At 47.7% G+C, this 19,236-nt stretch overlaps 3 protein-coding genes and 1 long non-coding RNA gene across 4 annotated transcripts; 3 read left to right on the top strand and 1 right to left on the bottom strand.

Annotated features, from left to right (window-relative positions):
• Window positions 1-636: 636 nt before the first annotated feature.
• On the bottom strand, window positions 637-11,235 carry LOC108873258 (serine/threonine-protein kinase WNK4-like). Its single transcript, XM_051074061.1, is given in 25 exon segments — window positions 637-1,177; window positions 1,322-1,416; window positions 1,504-1,709; window positions 1,795-2,236; window positions 2,466-2,576; window positions 2,649-2,960; window positions 3,037-3,094; window positions 3,221-3,789; window positions 3,879-3,986; window positions 4,398-4,452; window positions 4,539-4,691; window positions 4,781-4,897; window positions 5,000-5,135; window positions 5,220-5,293; window positions 5,547-5,761; window positions 5,862-6,057; window positions 6,130-6,363; window positions 6,441-6,660; window positions 6,734-6,822; window positions 6,894-7,051; window positions 7,140-7,360; window positions 7,469-7,641; window positions 10,797-10,820; window positions 10,822-11,043; window positions 11,215-11,235. Coding segments are annotated over 25 exon segments (4,251 nt in total). The 3' UTR covers window positions 637-1,135.
• A 475-nt stretch (window positions 11,236-11,710) lies between these two features.
• LOC127142972 (uncharacterized) lies at window positions 11,711-13,678 on the top strand. The gene is made up of 3 exons (XR_007814125.1): window positions 11,711-12,067; window positions 12,309-12,384; window positions 13,529-13,678. It is a non-coding gene; the product is annotated as an uncharacterized LOC127142972 (long non-coding RNA).
• Window positions 13,679-14,441: 763 nt separating this feature from the next.
• Window positions 14,442-15,605, top strand: LOC108873257 (leucine-rich repeat-containing protein 3-like; the record flags this gene model as incomplete). Its single annotated transcript, XM_018661428.2, is given in 5 exon segments — window positions 14,442-14,551; window positions 14,553-14,616; window positions 14,752-14,830; window positions 15,166-15,282; window positions 15,285-15,605. Coding segments are annotated over 5 exon segments (459 nt in total), but the record flags the coding sequence as incomplete, so codon positions are not given.
• An 800-nt stretch (window positions 15,606-16,405) lies between these two features.
• psmd3 (proteasome 26S subunit, non-ATPase 3) lies at window positions 16,406-19,107 on the top strand. Its single transcript, XM_051073810.1, is given in 9 exon segments — window positions 16,406-16,566; window positions 16,569-16,607; window positions 16,610-16,699; window positions 17,445-17,633; window positions 17,918-18,060; window positions 18,146-18,282; window positions 18,365-18,555; window positions 18,751-18,854; window positions 18,964-19,107. Coding segments are annotated over 9 exon segments (1,074 nt in total). The 5' UTR covers window positions 16,406-16,529.
• The last annotated feature ends 129 nt before the right edge of the window (window positions 19,108-19,236 follow it).

The following is a 19,236-nucleotide window of genomic DNA, read 5'->3' as shown; positions in this document are numbered from 1 at the left end:
GTTTCTTTGAGCAAGAATAAACTGTAAATGAGTAAAATCACTGGAGCTCGGAGTCAGGGAAACATCACCCACAGGACTTTCACCGTCAGAGTCTTCAGCAACCAAACTTCTGATGTGATGAAGTTTGTCGGTGAGAAAAAGGTTTTGTTGTTGTAATTCTGGTTTTAGCCACGGGGGGAGGCAGTGCACCTCCTCAGTTTAAAAAGGACTAAAAGATTCAGGTGTTTGTTCTTAGCTCTATTTAAACTAGAATTAAACTTTTCCACCTTTTCTTCAGTCAAAAACACAGGAGAGGAAACAGTTCAGATCAGACTCTCAGAGCTTGTCCAACATGTTTCTAAAAACACATCTGATCACATCTGTTTCACAGGTGTGTCAGACTGTTAGAAAACACCTGTGAGTTCCTATAAACCACCTGACCTCCTGTCTCTGAACAGGTGTGTCACAGCTCCTCCTGCCTCCTCTCCTCCTCAGTACAGTCTCCTGTCATACTCCACCTGCCCACCAGGTGTCACCAGACTTTCCTGTTTCCCATTTTCTAAACTCTGAAGCTTAACTTAATGGTGAATGTAAAACAAACATAATTCTGTCATTTAAGGAAACTTTTATTGAACAGAAAACACTGAAACTCCAGGAGACAGCAAACAACCAAAATATATCAGGTTTAATATCTGTGAACAGCAAACTTTACAAACTGAAATAATAATCATGTTTGTCTCAGCTGGACGTCACCTGATCAGAACGCCTGCAGGCTTCAAACATCAGGTCAGTCTCTCTTTAAATATCACAATAATTATTCTTTAAATCATCTTTAAATTGCTTCAGTGGAAACAGAAACAGATTGAGCAGCAGGTTTGTGAAATATTTACATCAGATAATTGATTCATACAAACAGAAAAATCAGATCAGATCTAAAATCAGTGAAATCATCTGTTCCAGCAGAAACTCACTGATCAGAGTCAGAGTCCTGAGCTGTGTTTTAACTCTCGTCAGTTTAATAAAACAGAATCATTGAGTCTCAGTGTTTCTACTGTAAAGTGCTGAAGAAAACAGAGAAATTAAAATAAATCTAAAAATGAGTTTGATCAGATGGAGATTTTCATGTTTCCTCTTCCTGTTCATCTTTATCATGTCTTCAGCTCCTCTCACTCACTGCAGGAGAAAGGTGTTTCTCTACCTGGATATTATTAACACAGACCAGACAATCAGTGCTCTTCATTCTCTCAGGTGTGGAGGTATCAATGATGCCTTCAAGGTCATGGAAAACACACAACCTTGTGTTTAAACAGCAGGTTTCAGACCTGTGAAGACGTGGACTCACCTTGCAGGTGTGTTCGGGGGCAAAGGTCACTCCTTTAGCTGTTCTGTCCTGAGATCCACTGCTGCTGCTGCTCACCGAGCTCTTCCTCATGATGCCTGAGCCACAAACACAACAACAGAGAAGATTCACATCATTTCCTCCTGTAATCAGAAACTTTCTGCTCATGCAGTTCACCCTCCCACCTGTAGGAGGCAGCACGTCTAGTCTCTGCAGGCTGTTCTTACGAACAGGAGGGTAGTTTCCTGTCTTGGAGAGGCGGCGTTGGCGATGGTTCAACATGGCGGCTGGAGAGACGATGCCGGGGGGTGGGACTTTACCCATCCTCAGGTACAACTCCTCGATCTCTCTCTTCTGATTGGCCTGCAGGTTGTGCACCTCAGCCAGGTGTCTGGGAGGAGGAAGCAGAGGATTCATGAGTTTGTTTTTATGTTGTTTTGATGACAGAACTCGTCAGTCATTAATCCACCAATCACCTCTCACGGAGCTCCTGTAGCTCCTCCCACATCTCCTCCTTCTCGCTCTCTGATTCGTCGGAGCTGACGTAGGGTACAGAGCGGCTCCACGATTGGCTGAAGCTGCTGCCACTCACCCCAGGGCTGCTGGCTGACCCCTCCCACAGACTGACGCCGAGCCTCTGCCCCCCCCTCCTCCTCCTGTCCTCCTCCTCGTGGTTGTCACGGTAACCACCAGGCGGGGGGGACACCGTCACCGTGACAATGCTGCTCTGTCCTGATTCGCTCTGCTCCTCCGTGCTGCTCTCCGAGCTCTCTGATTGGTTTGACCTGGAGGGAGGCGGGGAGTGGGCGGTGGGCGTGGCCCGGCTGAGTGGGCGGGGCTCCTGATGACGGACAGCGGGGAAGTCTTTAGAGGGCGTCACCTGGAAACGGCCGACGGTGAGGACTGAAGGTTTCTTCACTGCAAAGAGACAGAGGAGAGTCTAAACAGCTGTGGTCTGTCCACAGGGGGCGCCACAGGAAACAGGGTTGTCTGCGAAACTGGAATCTGATCAGGAAATTTCATGTCAGTTACACTTTGGTTTTTCCCTGTTCAGCTCTGAGATTACTGAAATTTAAACTGTGACGTTTTATGGACAAAACTGAAGAAGACAAACTCTCAGATTCGTCTGTGACTGATGGTTACTTACCCTCATTAACAGGAGACAGTCTGGCAGCAGTGGTTGGACCTGGAGCTGTAGTTGGACTGGGAGCTGTGGTTGGACCTGGAGCTGTGGTCAGACTGGCAGCTGTGGTTGGACCTGGAGCTGTGGTCAGACTGGCAGCTGTGGTTGGACCTGGAGCTGTGGTCAGACTGGCAGCTGTGGTTGGACTGGGAGCTGTGGTTGGACCTGGAGCTGTGGTTGGACTGGTAGCTGTGGTTAGACTGGCAGCAGTGGTTGGACTGGGAGCTGTGGTCAGACTGGGAGCTGTGGTTGGACTGGGAACTGTGGTCAGACTGGGAGCTGTGGTTGGACTGGGAACTGTGGTCAGACTGGCAGCAGTGGTCAGACTGGGAGCTGTGGTTGGACCTGGAGCTGTGGTTGGACTGGGAGCTGTGGTTGGACCTGGAGCTGTGGTTGAACCTGGAGCTGTGGTTGGACCTGGAGCTGTGGTTGGACCTGGAGCAGAGATGGAACCTGAACCTGTGAATCAGAGAAATGATCAGTGAATGGTGGTTCAGTCTGCTGTGATGTCACTTTGTGATGTCATCAGACTCACCATAAGGAGGTGGAGCTGAGCCGACCTTCAGCTGAACGGGACTGTGGCGCTGCAATGACTGAATGAACGAGTGAATGAGTGAACGTAACGAAGGAATGAATGAAAACAATGGATGGAAAATGTTGGTGAGATGCTCCTGAACGCACCATCAGCACACTCAGAGACTCACCTGTCCCTGTCTTACCTGAGGTGAGTCTGGAGTCCGGCTGGGCGGTGCCCCCTGCTGGCCGTCCTGGGCAGAGCCGGTCTGAGGGAAGGGGGGGCCATAGGGAGACTGTGGGGTGAAGGGAGGGGAGAAGGAGGAGAGTGTCGGGGGGCGGTGGTGCTTAGGACCCAGTGATGGAGACATGGGGGGAGAGAGAGGAGACTGGAGGGAGGGGAATGGGGGAGACAGGGGCTGGGTGTGGGGGAGGAAGCCCTGGTTTGGGGTCCCGGGTGGGGGCATGAAGGACTGGGCCACGCTCATGGCCAGAGAGAGCATGTTGGTCAGGGTGAAGAAAGGCTGGTCAGGGGGGGGCCAGTGAGGAGGAGGGGGAGGGGCTGAGGAGGAGGTGGATGGAGGGGTGAGGAGGGAGGGGTTACTGTGGACCCGTGGGAGGCCGGGGGCAGGGCTCTGTGGGGGGAATGGGGCGGAGTAGGGGGAGTAGGGAGGAGATGGGAGGTGGTACTGAGGAGGGGGGAGGTGGGGGGTGGAGAGGGTGGAGTCTGGGAGGGGGTATTGGTGGGGGTAGTTGTGGAGCTGATGGGAGGAAGCTGGGGGGGGGGGGGGGGGGGGGGTATAAACAGTGAGTGACAGTTTTCATCAGTAAGAATCAGGTGATTTTACAGGTGAGTTCATTTACCTGAGGAGGTGTGAAATGACTGTGACCTCAGCGGTCTGACGGGGGGCGTGGCCTCAGGGTCGATGTGAAAGTCTACGCCCTTTAAGGGGGAGGGGTCAGCATCGATGTCTGACGGGAAAACACAGCAACTGATGAATCAATCAATCGGTTTATTGATCATCACATCAGAACAAACTGAGCTGAATCAGATCAAGGAACAGAACCAACGTCTGTTTCTACTCACCAGTCCACCTTTACAGCCTCGTTGTGTTTCTACTCACGCTCTTTCAAACTCTCACTAACTTTCTAAGAAGAAAGGCTTTTGTAGAAGAGCTCAGAGCTAAATGAAATGACCAGTTGGAAGCTTAGTGGTGGAGACGTTGACGTCATGTGACTGTGGTGTAGTTGGTTTATAGCCTAACATTAGCTTCTTACTTCAAACATCAGAACAGTGGTGTTCATCTGTGAAGATGATCTGATCAATTAAACCTGGAAGGATCAGAAACTAACTCCCTCCCCTTGTTTTCCCTCCTCCTTTACCAGGTAGTGAAGATGAGGACAGAGTCCTGGACAGGCCCGGGGTGGACAGGTGAGGCTGCAGACATTTAAATAGAAAAGTCAAAACAGAAACTTGATCAGTCCTTTAACTGAGACTAAATGATAAATCAGAGGAACAGGTACCGTGGACTCAGGCAGGGTGGACGAGGTCAGGTGAGACGACCTGTCCGTGCCCGCTGGCGGCTGAGGCATCATTGACTCCGCCCTGTTGATGATGTCATACATGCGGAGGATGAATCCTTCCCGCTCTGGCGGCAGGATGAAGTCTCTGTGCAGCTGAAAAACAGCAGGGATTGGTTTACTGTGGTTTCATACTGAACCACACCTGAACCTGTACTGGGCTGTGATTGGCTGCTGTTCCTCACCATCACAGAGGCGATGTCTTCTGGATTGTCTCCGTCCAGGTCGAATTTAAACGTCACCATCTTACTGTCATGAGTCTGCAGCTGACACTCCACCACCCGGTCCACCATATCTGACACCTGAACGCACCACACACACACACACACACAGACAGTATGAGTAAACGGTGTGTTCAGGTGCAGGTTGGTGAATCTGAGGTTTACAGTGAGTTGTGTTTCCACCCCAGTGATTCTCAGACGAGCTCTCGCTCTCCTCCTGAACTGCTTCGTAGCTGCCTTTTTAGTTGCTTCCTGGTTTCCCCGATCTGATTGGCCGTCGGTGCCGTCACTCAGACCTGACGTCACATCAGAGGCGTAGCTGCAGATGGAAACAGTCACGTGACAAGAGAAGGTTAAATGTTCAAATGTGGAGCAACAACAGAACTAAACAGATGAATGTTACCTGTCAACAGGTGAGGAGAAGCCGCAGACTGATCCAGACGGCGGTCGCTTGGCATTATGGGACACAGCGATGCTCTGAGGACAACATCAACGATTTAGATTGAACTAAAGAGTTTGTTTTCCCATGATTCAAGAGAAAAATACGTTATTATCTCTAGAGGGCGACACCTGAACCTACAGGGTTATACGGAGCTCAGAGTTTTTCCTTTTGTGTGAAACCAACCAATCAGGTGCTCAGAAAGAGAAGAAATAGTAAATAAAAAGTAAATGAGTAAAAATAGATAGATTAAAAAAAGCTCCATCCTCTTTAGCTCCGCCCCCTGATCACCTTGGGGAAACGCAGCACAGGAAGGGGTGGAGCCTTGGAAGGAGCCCGGGTCACAGGACGAGGAGCCTCAAGGCGAGGGGTTTCCTGAGCCACTGGAGCAGGGGCAGAGACTGACAGGATTGGGATGGTGGTGGGGTTTGTGATGGGAGGGGGTGTGGCTTCAACCTTCTCTGGGACACCTGAGGAGCTGAAGGAGACGTCCATCTCACAGTCCGCTGCCATGGCAACCAGAGAGACAGAGAGATTTAAATGTGAAGCACAGAGTCAGAGTTGAAATAAATAAAATTTAAAATAAAAACCAGAGAATGTGCTGACAGGTAGCAGAGGAGTAGGAGGTGTGTTTGGCGGTTTTGTCGTCCTCATCTCTGTCTCCCTCCATCCTGCTGAAGATGCTGCTGATCCCAGAATCCACTGGGCTGCTGCTCGACGACAGCACTGATGATGTCGCTGTTACTGTGGGCGGGGCTTGTATCCAGGGAGGGGCGGGGGCTGAAACGGCAGCTGCTTCCTGCTAAAAACAGAAAAAGGTCGTCACAGGAATCATCCATGAAAACAAGTCATCAGACCTTAAACTCAAACACACCTGACTGGCGACCTTCCCTTCTGCAAAGGTGCTTGTGGCAGGTGCAGGTCTCTGATTGGACGGTTCAGGTGGTGGAGGGGCGGGGTCAGGCTCCTCCTCGATGACAGCGTCCCTCTGAGCCCCCTCCAGCAGGCGGCGCTGTTTCTCCCGCTGACGCTTTATGGCCGTCACCCGGTGTCTGATCGCCTTGGCAACGAGCTTATAGTCCGCCTCACACAAGAAACCCAACACCACCTGAACGACAGAGAGAGAGGTGAGACACCTGCACCTGTCACCTCAGGTGATGTCATCACCATGATGTCATCAGGTACCATCTCCTGGGCCACCTCCTCGGGGACGTCTTTGTACAGCTCGAACAGGAACTCGATGGCGTTGTTATCTTTGTATTTGCCGTGGAGCTTCTTGTTGCTGTCCATCCGGAGCCAGAGCTTCAGCGCCGCCTTCGAGCCATCGTCTTCCTCGGCCAGCTCCACGTGGACGCCCAGCTGCTCCTGGAAGAACCGGTGGTCCAGCAGGTCCTGAACCGTGAACCTGCAGAGAGAAAGACACTGACGATCACCTGGACCCTTTTTCCTCAAGATGAAGAGATCTGCAGTCACGTTACCTCTCGCTGCTGTTGGTCCGGATGCAGCCCTCGATGATCTCCTTCAGCTCAGGGACTTTTACTTTGAAAAAACTCTCTGGTTTGATTCCCTGAGTGACAGACACACAGTCAAACACCTGAAACAGGAAGTAGACGGCGCTTGGGTGGTGCAGAGACTTACATTGGTGACTTTGCGGTAGATCTGTGCGGCGTTCTGACACTCTGAGTACGGATACTCGGACGTCGCCATCTCCAGGATGCACATACCAAAGGCATAGACATCCACGGCCTCATCGTACTTCTCCTCGTACATCTCTGGAGCCATAAACTCCGGGGTCCCTGAAGGCACCACCAGTCACAATATGACAGAAACCTCAAACATCTGCATCCAACTGTGACCTACAGCTTGGATTTCAACAGGTCTTACCAATGACGCTCTTGGCGAATGAGGCCTTCTTGAGCGTGGCGAGGCCCAGGTCTCCAATCTTGACGGAGGCAGTGGGCCCGGTGATGAAGATGTTGTCACACTTGAGGTCTCGGTGCAGGATGGGGGGGCAGCGCGAGTGCAGGAACTGTAGCCCCTTCAGGATCTGGAAACTCCAGCGCTGCAGCAGCTTCAGCTTCATCTGACGGAACCTGCGCAGGTACCTGGACAAGTTCAAAGAGGAAACACACCTGGTCAGCTCAGGTGGGGTTCAGGAGGTAAAATGTTTGAGAAGTTTGAGAAGATTCTGCAGGTTCTGAACCTGGACTCACGTTTTGAGGGTCCCGGATGTCATGAGCTCCGTCACCAGGATGGTGCATTTGTGGCCCTTCAGTGTCGACTTCCAGGAGTCGAAGAATCGGACGATGTTGGGATGCTGCAGAGCTTTCAGCATCTCCACCTCCTCGCAGAAGCGCTGCCGCTCCGCCTTGTTCAGACGGTGGGTCTGACGGGGTCAAAGGTCATCGATCAATACGTTAATGGATTCATTGACGATTCAGAGATGAAACAGATTAAAAAGCTGTGAGTCGACTGAGGAAGACGTCGACCGTGAAGGACACTGTGCCCTCATCCAGTCTGTAACAACACAGCTGATGATCTGCTGACATGATAACACACAGACGTCTCACATCACTGCAGAGCATGATGGGAAATCAGCACACACACCATTTGTTGTGAATGACTGTGTATCATAAACAGTTTCTGCTTCATCACAGCTGAAGATAAAGCTGCTGGTAACTGAGCTGAAAAATCCTCATCAACCTTCAGACTCATGGATCTGACTCTGGATCCGATTTCATGTCCTGCATTGTTTTAACACAGACTGGTTTTGGTTGGTTAGTGTGTCTGTCTTTGTGAGGACCTGTATGGGTTATAGGGGACGTTCTGTCCAGATCTCACCCCTTCAGACTTTAGATTTATGACACTGTTTCCAAAATGAAGTTTAAACTGATTTATTCAGATGTTGAACTGCTTCTGGATTAAACCAGACCAGGATCTTTCCCTGAACCTGAATCTGAACAGAGTCTGAACAGAACCAGAATCTGGTTCTTAAAGCTGGACTCACTACAGGTTTATATAAACAGTATAAACTATGATCCAGTCGTCACCAAGTTTCCTGTTCCTGCTTCGACAGGTCGAGGGGCAGAAAGTCTGTGTTGATGTTTGTAGTGAAAACTGAGGGTTTGGTGTAATGAACAGTTTGAAGGAAAACTGAATGAACAGTTCTGCTCTCAGTAGATAAGACTTGTCTCTCTCTCTTCAGTCAGACTCTGTTTTACATTAATCTTTCTGATTATCTTGTTTTTGTTCTTCAAACTTTACTCTTATTCTTCTGTATGTTTTTCAGTCTAACATCTGCTGCTACAGAAACTATTCAACTATAAAAACATCCAGCTTTTTCAGGACATTTCTGCTTGGATTCCGCTTTTTTCTACTCTTCAAATCAAATGAATGTTTCAGGTGTTGTTTTCAACTTTCAGCTTCTACGTTTTTCTGTCTGTGTAAACATTCAACATGTTTTAATTTCTAGTTTGTATAAACACCAGTAATTTATGTAAAGAATCTGATTTGTAATTTATAACTTTATAACTTTGTTCTATTTGTTTTTTATTTATTTCATTATTTTTCTGTTTTCTGATCCATGACTCTGTTGGTGAAGAGAGTTTATTCACAGGAAGATCACCACAGAGCTGACCTTTGACCTCATTCACTCTGTGTGTGTTTGTGTGTGTGTGTGCTGCTATCAGCATCAACCAGCAGCCGCCCGTCCAATCAGATTCTGTGTACACTTCAACAAACTGCTATGTCACTGTCAGCGCTTTATCACACACAAACACACACGTTCGTCTTCCTGTACTTGTGTAAGACCCTCGCCCATATAAGTCCTGAGTCTCGAACCCTGAACCTGAACCTGAACTTTCAAACAGTCGTTTAAAGTCGTGACGACCGAGCAGAAATATCCTCACAGAGCAGAGTGTCCTCACTGGGATGATTAAAACCTGAAATAGGTCCTCACAAAGATAGTAATACAAGCCTTTCAGGTTCCTGTTTGTCAGGTTGGGACTGATCATTGATCATGATCAATCACTAAATACTACAATACCCATGAGCCTCTGCTGCTGCCATGGAGAAACATTTCTGCTCCACGTTTACCTGAAACAATATGACGTCTTCTAAAACAAACTGTAACATCAGGTCTGATCATTGATCTGATCAACTGATCAATAAGTTATTAGATGCTGTCTCTGTACAGGAGGTCGACACAATGTCACGACTCGGGAAACAGGAAGTGTCAGTCTGAGGATGAAACCAAGGTGTAACGATGACCTCTGTGTTTCAGTGCAGGTGAGACACACCTGGATTAAAGAATGAATGAAAGTTCATGTGTGTGTGTTAAATATTTACCTGAGGAACCCTCCTCCCTCTGAATCTATCACCTCCAGCCACAGTTCCTGATTTTGAACCAATCAGAGCTCAGAGTCAGAGACGCCACCCAATAAAACTATAAACCTGTCTGATACACAGATGCACTCTGTGTACCTGAGATAACACTTCACTGACCTGCTCACAGACACACACCTCAGGACGACAAACAAACAAACAAACAGTCTGTGGACGTCTGTATGATGACGTTATATATTTTATATTTTATATGTTGTGGTTGTTTTATCTCCTGAAAAATAAACATTAACCATCAACGCCTGAAACTCATAAACAGCTGTTCATGCTAACGTTAGCTAACGTTAGCTAACGTTAGCTAACTCAACATGTAGCAGCTTTAACATCAGGGGTTATCAGGGGTCGATCTAAACGATCTAAACTCCTTACATGTGCTTTTATTGAGAAGAATGTTCAAGTCAAGTCAAATTTTATTTATATAGCGCCAATTCACAACAGAAGTTATCTCGAGACGCTGTTGCAGCTTTTATTTTGAAAGGTCCTGTAAAGCAGTTTGAGTCCAGATTTCATTTCCTCCGTTAGTAACATTCCTCCGTCGCTCGTTAATCTGTCCAGTCGCCACAACGACAACCACCGTTACCACGACGGCTGGACTGAGTTTAATTAAAAGGTTATTAAGGATCATTGAACCCACACAGTGATGGTTGGCTGTTTGAGCAGCTTCATCAGGACTGATTCAGATCAATAATCAAACTAATAAACTTCAGTTGTTTTCGGATCAGGATGAAACGGTTCATCCTCTGAGGACCAAGTTCTCTCTGAAGTCCTGCAGACACATGAACTTCTACTGTGAATTAGTTTTACTGTTGCATTGACCTTTGACCTTTGACCTTCTGACTGGCAGACTGAAACATTAGAGATTAAACAGTTTCACCGTTTCCTGTGTTGGACAGACAAACTGACCAATCAGCTTCAGGGGCGGAGCTTCAGATCACCTGGAGACACCTCACTAAGCTGCTAGCATACGCATGTGTTTACATTCAGCAGCTAGCTTAGCATAGAGGTGCTAGTTAGCAACTGATGTGATAAAGTTTAGGGGTTGGGTCAGTCCACCTGACTGAATAAAACTTTATTTACACCCAGTCAGACCGGATTAGACCTGATCAGACCTGGTCAGACCTGCATGTGTGTGTGTGTTACCTGTAGTTCACACCAGGCCACCTCCCACCGTGGTCTCCGTGTCCAGACCTTTGTAAACCGTCTTGAAGGATCCTTGTCCGATCTCGATGTTGAACTTGAGGAATCGTCCATCGGGAGACGAGGCCACCGCCTGCATCTCCTCTTCGTCCCGCTCCTCCTCCTCCCTCTGTTGCCACAGTAACCCCTCCCGGTTAGAGTCCGACAGCGCCGCCCCCGTCTCCTCCCCCCGAGTCTGAGCTGACCTCCTGATTCACAGAGGGGCTCACCGTGGCCTCTGATTGGTCATCCTTTGAGGTTGTCATGGTAACGAGAGGAAGAGGAAGGGCGTACTCCTCCTCCTCCTCCTCCTCCTCAGGTGTTTTCTTGTTGTGGTCGTCAGCGGTCCAGGGCAGCATCCTCAGACCCTTCTCCTCCTCACCTGGTCGTGGGCGAGGCTCATGTGTCACAGGTTCGAGTCCCTCGCTGTGATGTCAGAGGAGTGGGAGGAGCCTGAAACATGAACAGAGGTCAAACTCTAAATGATCATCATTGAATCAGGTCGTCTGACAGAGGTGAGACCACGTCCCACTTCTAATCAGGGTTTTAACCTGGTACTGATCGGTGCGTGGGCAGGAAGAGTGCAGCACTTCACCTGATCACAGACTTCAGGTACCTGGATCCTGGATCCTGGATCATATTTATTTATAATTTTATTATTATTATTATTATTTATATTTGACCACATGATTTTTGGTTTTCTTAAAAATTCATATTAAGATTATTATGATTATTAATGTGAATATTATTAGATACTTTTGAAGGCGTTTTTATTTCAGGTTGTTTTATTCTAATGAAACTAACGTGTTGTCCTGCAGCTGCACCAACACACGTTTATTACATTATATTGGCATTATGTTGTGTTAAGGTTGACTCACTGTGTGCAGTTGTAGTTGTTGTGGGTGAGTTGATGAGGCGGAAAAACTGGAACCAGTAAAACCACAGAAACCTCTTTAAAGTCCAGGTCCGAACAGGGTCCTCCTCAGTCCGCCTCAGCCTGACGACACTGAACAAACCCTCCAGCTGCTTCTTCTTCTTCTTCGCTCCGAGAATAAACAAGTCATTTTTTAAACCCGGGTCAGACTGAGACACAGCACGAGCTCTATCAGCGCTGAGCAGACTGCACGAGCTGCGACAAGCCCCGCCCACCGGACACCTGTCACCTGCCTGATAGACTCTGACTGTGTGTCAGCTGATCTCAGGTCTGTTTGACTACGACATGTTGTCATGTGACGGTGAGTCCAGCAGAGGGCGCTGTCTCCGCTCTGATCACTGATCACTGATCATTTATATTCTCACGTCTTCTTTTTATTTTTAAAAATCACATTTCACTGTAAATAAGAGTCAATTAACTGAACATGAACCACGGGTTCACTATAAATGTAACCCTCATATTTATTTATTTGTTTGTGTGTTTGTTTGTTTGTTTGTGTGTGTGTGTGTGTGTGTCTGTGTGTGTGTGTGTGTGTGTGTCAGTCGTGTGAGGATCAGATCTGTCAATTCGTCCTTCAGTCTGACAGCTGCTGCCGCTTCTCTGACACAGCATCAACACGTGAGTACGAAACTTCTTCTCTTCTGTCGTTTCCTGTTTGTCTTTAATGTTCACTAATATCATTTATGATCAATCAATCAATCAATCAATCAATCAGTATCTGAGATTAACCAACAAAACAGCCAGAATAAAGATGTGTTATCATAGATAAATATAAAATAAAGAATAAACTGTGATTTGTTAAATCATATTTCTAATAGAGATTTAGTATGAATAATAATAATAGTGATAAAATACTGGGTGTTTCTCAGTGAGCAGAGTGACCTGGTCCTGTTTATACTCTGATATGTTTCACTGTCACTTTATATTTTCTGTCAGGTCAGATTTAATGTGAAGCAGAAAAACACTTCACATCAGCAGAAATAGACTAAATGAAGCTGCTGACTGCTGATAAAGAATCAAACTCTTTTCTCAGTTTAACGCTGTGATTTTCTGTTCAGTCGTTTTCAGCAGCTCAAAGGAGATTTTCTTTTTTCTTTTCTCCTCCACCTGTTGTTTCTAATCTCAGAGGATTAATCTGTCGTTTATTCTCTTTGTTAATCCGTCTTCATCTCTTTGTTCTCTCGTCTTATCCGTCTCTTCTCAAATCTTCTGTCTGACTCTGTTTTCATCTTTACAGGAGATTCATTTCTAATGAGTTTATTCATTTTAATAAATAATTTAATAATGACGCAGCTCTGCACTTTGACCTGAAACAGAAAAATATTTCCTGCAGCTTCAGCTGAAAAACTGATCAGTTCAATCAGAATAATTAAAAACAAACGTAGAAACCAAATCCTCATGAAAAACGTCTCCCCCCAGGATAAAACAAGATCAGAACTTTTTCAGTGGTCCTCTCCTCCTCTCCTCCTCCTCCTCCCTTCTCCTCTTCCTCCTCCTCTCCTCCTCTCCTCCTCCTCCTCTCCTCTCCTCCCTCCCTGTCCTCTCCTCTTCCTCCTCCTCTTCCTCTCCTCCTCCCTCCTCTTCTTCCTCTCCTCCTCTCCTCCTCTCCTCCTCCCTGTCCTTTCCTCTCCTCCTCCTCCATCACTCTCTGACCATGTGTAAAGTGTGTTATTGATTATGTATCAGGTCTGAGTTGATGTCAGTCAGTTACAGACCAGCAGAGGTCGCTGTCATCAACACTGAAACTCTTCTGTCTTCTCAGACTTTAATCACTGTTTCACCCCTGACCTCTGACCCCTGACCTCTGACCTCTGAGGTCATGTTGGAGAATCACTCTTCCATCAAACCGAGGACGTTCTCATCATGTCTCTCACTGTGAAACCACCTCCACCCTCTTCTTCTGTGGTGGACCTTTCCCCTCGCAGGATGCCTCCTCCTCCCTCCTCGTCCTCCCCGCGCCCAACCTCATGATGACATCATCACCGTTTTACCGTCGCTCTCTGGCGCCGCCGGCAACAGATTCTCCGCCAACAACATATGTCAATATTTGGAGAAGCCGGATGGAGGACTGACGGTCCGCTGCAGTGGACTGAGACTGACACAGGTCTGTCTGAGGTGTTAATGATGTTATGGGGACACGTACATGTATGTGTCCTACAGGGACCAGGTTTCATTTATACATTGTGAGGACTCATCTGAAAACTAAAAACCCAATCACCACAATTTGGTTATTTTCCCGTCTATTTTACATTCTTGCTTTTCAGAAATCCTTGGAGAGGTCCAGGATGTGTTTAGCCTAGCTTAGCAGAAAGACCACAAGCAAGGGGAAACTGCTAGTGTAGCTTCAAACAGCTGAAAACAGATGTTCTCACATTTTAAACATCTTTATAGACAAAGAAAGAGTTTCCTAATGTCCTCCTGAAACACCTGTCTATGTTAAAGTTTCCCTCTCTAACCTGCCCAGGTGTGTTGTGTCCCCAGGTACCTGTCGGCCTCTCTAATCTCACCATTCGTCTGTTTCTGGATAAAAACCTGCTCAGCTTTCTGCCGACTGATTCGTTCTCTGACCTGTTGCTGCTCAATGAGCTCGACCTGTCACACAACCAGGTACTGAAACACCTGGTTTCTATTGGACAGGTAACTGTGGTTCATTCAGGTTTCAGCTTCAGTTTCCTGTTTCCTCTCAGCTCTCCTCTCTTGAAGCCGGTTGTTTCCGGGGTTTGGAGTCCTCTCTTCGTTTCCTGGACCTCTCATCCAATTGGCTGTCTGCACTGGACCCAGCGGCGCTCGCGGCTGCGAGCTGCCGCCAACCTGACGCACAACCCCTGGCACTGTGACTGTAGGATGCAGGTGAGTATAAAGCTCTTATTGAACATTGATCATGAACACTGATCATCATCAGGAGTGAAGGTGTAAAAATCTTTTAACCACAGAAGAAACTGTTTGATTCTCTGATGTTTCACTGTGTCTCTCGTTTGTGTTCAGCTGTCGATGCCTCAGTTGGATCTGGATCCATCATCTCTGAACGAGGTCGTCTGTCAAACCTCTGACCTCCCAAACCTCGGTACGTTTACACTCATCAGCCAATCAGAGCAGTGGACAACGTCAAGTCAAATGACCATTAAATGATAACGTCCCAGTGATGATATGTTTCTGTAGTCCAGCCCTGAAGGTAGCATCAGCCTGGTTCCCTCCCTGAAGCCTAAATACAATCTCTACAAGTAAAAAGCTAATGTTAGGCTATAACATGCTAACATGCTAACTTACTGCCTGGTTTTAGGATCAGTCCTGCAGCTCTCTGTGATGTAATGTAATTTAATTTTAAATCTTTATGTGACGTCCAGGTGAAGCTGTGTTGCGTTCACAGACTGTTGTGACAGTGAGTGTTTCCTGTTCCAGGAGCTGTTGGGATGCCGCTGGTCTTACTGGTGGAGGACTGGGATCTGTGTCTGTCTGTGAGGAGAACCACCGATGTGGTGATGCTGGTCACCATGTTCCTCTGGTTCTCCATGGTCATCTCTACCTGGTCTGCTACATCCGACAGAACCAGGAGGACGCCCGCCGCCACGTGGAGTACCTGAAGTCCCTGCAGAGCCACCAGGTGTAGAGGACAGAGTGCCACCTGGAGGAGACCAGGAGGAGGTCATGGTCTCTATATTTGGTGAAATGGCCCACCTGGTCTCCTGGAGAGGTTGGAAATCATCAGAGTCATTCATATCTCCTCAAGGACCCCTGGAAACCTCTCAAGGACCCTTAAAACTCCTTAAGAACTCCTAGAACCTCCTTAAGGACCTCCAGACCTACCTCAGAGAAATCCATCTTAAGGATGAGTTGATCATCGTCAATAAAACCGATCAATCCAAGAAGACTGAAAGGCTCATAGGGAGTGATTAAAGCAGTGGACTTTCTATCCTGTTAGGGGTTAGTGTCCAAAAGGTGATGAAATAAACCTGTCGTTAAACCGAGGCTCCTCTCAGGTGTTTGTTGATGTGGTTTAAGTGATGTGAAACAGGTTCATCAGACTGAGGCTGCAGGATCACAGAGATCACAGAGTCACACTCACCTGTATCAGACAGGTAAACACTGTGTGTGAGCAACTGCTGGAGAGAAAACCTCCACAGAGTCTCAGTGTAGGAGACTCATTGAATCATTGAAGGTTTTTGACTCATGATGTTTTGTTTTTCTTCAGTGGAAATAAAACCAGGAACCACAGGTGTGCTCACCTGGATCACAGTGTTTCCACACAGCAACATGTATTATTATTATCATCATTATTATTAGTTGTTGTAATAAATAGTTGTTGAGATGTTGTGTGTGACAAACCTGAAATAAGCTGAAGTCAGTTTTATAGTGTAGTTTCTAGTTAGTCTGAATACCCGGTAAAACATGACTTTATCAATCCAGTGCATTACATTATATAACGTCAAATTACATTGAATTGCATTACATTAAATTGAATTACATGGAAGCAGCAGGAAAAACCGTTTGTCTTGTAAAATAATAAGATAAGAGTATCGAGCTATCTGTGATCGATTATCTGCGCCTGCTCCGCTCTCTGTCGTCATCTCGTACTGCCTGTAATGTCCCATAATCCACCGCGCTCCAACAGTTGCCAGTCATTGTGACGTTATCCTGAGGTGCAGAGTGACTGTGCAGGTAAAGACTCGGTCCAGACCCGGTCCAGACCCGGTTCAGTTCTCCGTGTTGTAGCGCTCGGAGCTCGGTGTGTGTCCTGACTTTCTGCCGTTTGTCTTCCAGACGCCATGAAGGAGACAGCGGCCAAACGGCGGGACAAAGCGGGAGCCGGGACCGGGACTCCAAAGCCGAGAAGCCGAAGGACCCGGCCCGGAGCCGCAGGACGTGGAGATGCCGGAGGAGGAGGCGACCAACGCGGCCAAACAGCCCAAAGAGCAGGACAGCCTGACCCTGGAGGGTGAGACCGAGAGTTCAGAACCCAGCGGAGCTAAAAGCAGCGGGAGCTCGGGGCAGGAGCCGGGCTACAGCCGGAGAGCGCGTTCACTCCGCGGGGTTAGCCTGTTAGCACGGGCGGCTAACACACAGCGGAGGAGCTAACCGACAAAAAACCGTTAATTCAGAAATTAGAGCCGGGTTTTAATGAGTTTAACGGAGACCGGTTCTCACCCGTTTCTCTGTCGTTTCACCAGTTACAGTTAATAAACAACAAACGTTAATAACAACAGTAAACAACGCAGACCACATCAGACCAGGTCCAGCTCTAACCCACATGTAAACTCGTCAAACCTGGACCAGAAAAACCCGGAGCCAGGGAATCTGTCAGGAAACTGAAAATAGTTAATGTGATTTATGTTAGTGATTTATCTCCATACAGACCACATCAGACCTTATCAGACCAGGTCCAGCTCTAAACCACTTCACTCAGACCTGGTCCAGATAAATAAGTGGTCTCGTTTAGTCCAGAACCCAGATTCTCAGTTTAGAGGAGGATCAGTAGTGTTTATTGATTTGTGATTGAAGCTGTGATCAACGAATCAGAACACAGACTGAGGTCATGTGACTCCTGTTTGACTGAGAACCAGGAAACAAACTGAAGCTAAAATCTGTCAAATTATCAATGGACTTCTGAATGAGACTGAGTCTGCTGTTTGTTTCACTTCCTCTTTACCTCTAATCTTCACCCCCCCTCCCCTCCCCTCCAGACATTAAGGAGCATGTGAAGCAGATAGAGAAGGCCGTGTCGGGGAAGGAGCCTCGGTTCGTGCTCCGTGCTCTCCGGGCGTTACCGTCCACCAGCCGCCGTCTGAACGCCAACGTGCTGCATAAAGCTGTCAGCGGCTTCTTCACCAACAACACCTCGACCAGAGACTTCCTGCTCAGCTTCCTGGAGGGTGATCACTGATTGGTTTCTGTATTGATTAACCTGCAGAGGCATTGATTGGTCTGTGAATGAAATCATTCCTGTTAAAGCTTCTGACCAGAACAGAAGCTCATTTAGATTTTATTCAATTTAACTCAGAAATGAACTGGACGATAAACCGAGGATCTGTGCTGCATGTTTAATAACTGACTATAGATTGATCGATCAGTCAGAAACCTGATCACCTGGGCTGTTACAGCACCTGATCAGATCATCAGTATTGATCCGTATTGATCGCTGCCGTCTCTCTCTCTCAGCCGATGGAGATGGCCGAGGGAGACGTCCAGTTCCGACCCAGGACTGGTAAAGCGGCGTCGGCTCCTCTGCTGCCGGAGGTGGAAGCGTACCTGCAGCTGCTGCTGGTGGTTCACCTGACCAACAACAAGAGATACACCGAGGTGTGTGTGACAGTCAGGGAGCTGTGATTGGTTGAGGTGCGACCTGCCGCCGTGACCTCATGGCTGTTTGTTTCTGGTGTTTCAGGCTCAGAAGGTGTCGGATGACCTGCTGCAGAAGATCGGCTCCAAGAACCGCAGAGCTCTGGACCTGGTGGCTGCAAAGTGTTATTATTACCACGCCAGAGTGTACGAGTTCCTCAACCAGTTCGACACCATCCGCAGGTACACACACCTGCACACACACCTGCACACAGACCGTTGACCTCCTCCTCGTCGTGTGTGTAACCTTCTCTCACCCTCTCAGTTTCCTCCACACTCGGCTGCGTACGGCGACGCTGCGTCACGACGCCGACGGTCAGGCCGTCCTCCTCAACCTGCTGCTCAGGAACTACCTGCACTTCAACCTGTATGACCAGGCCGAGAAACTCGTCTCAAAGTCTGTGTTCCCCGAGCTCGCCAACAACAACGAGTGGGCCAGATACCTCTACTACACAGGTAAGACTGAGACTGACACACAGGTGAGACTGACACCTGCACTATTTGTCTTCTTTAAGGTTAGAGGCTTCAGTCGTATTTCCTAACATGGAGCTCCTTTTTAACTTGATTATTGTTATTTACGTGTTCAGTATTTAAAGTTATGACCTGTGTGTTTACCTGTGTTTTACTTGTGTGTCATGTGACCTGGTGCAGGTCGTATTAAGGCGATCCAGTTGGAGTACTCTGAGGCTCGCAGGACTCTGACCAATGCTCTGAGGAAAGCTCCACAGCACACAGCTGTGGGATTCAAACAGACGGTACACACTGTACACACAGGACGATTAACGTACATTGTTTAACTGTTAGAAAGCATAGATGTGAACTGTGTGTGTGTGTGTGTGTGTGTGTGTTGTGTGGTGCGTTCAGGTCCATAAGCTGCTGATCGTGGTGGAGCTGTTGTTGGGAGAGATTCCTGACAGACTGCAGTTCAGACAGCCGTCACTCAAGAGGTCACTGATGCCCTACTTCCTGCTCACACAGGGTCAGCACACACACACACACATGAACTAAACCTAAATCTGAGTTCTCACAAGTTTTCAGAATAATTATGAATCATTAAAATATTTCTTATTGTAAGTTGTGTGTTTTCTTTCATCTGCTGATCACCTCTGTGTGTGTGTGTGTGTGTGTGTGTGTGCA

Source organism: Lates calcarifer, linkage group LG11 (genome assembly GCF_001640805.2).
Source record: "Lates calcarifer isolate ASB-BC8 linkage group LG11, TLL_Latcal_v3, whole genome shotgun sequence".
NCBI classification, from domain to species: Eukaryota; Metazoa; Chordata; class Actinopteri; family Centropomidae; genus Lates; species Lates calcarifer.
Note: the sequence above shows the minus strand (reverse complement) of the source record. Positions and strands in the feature narration are given on the sequence as shown.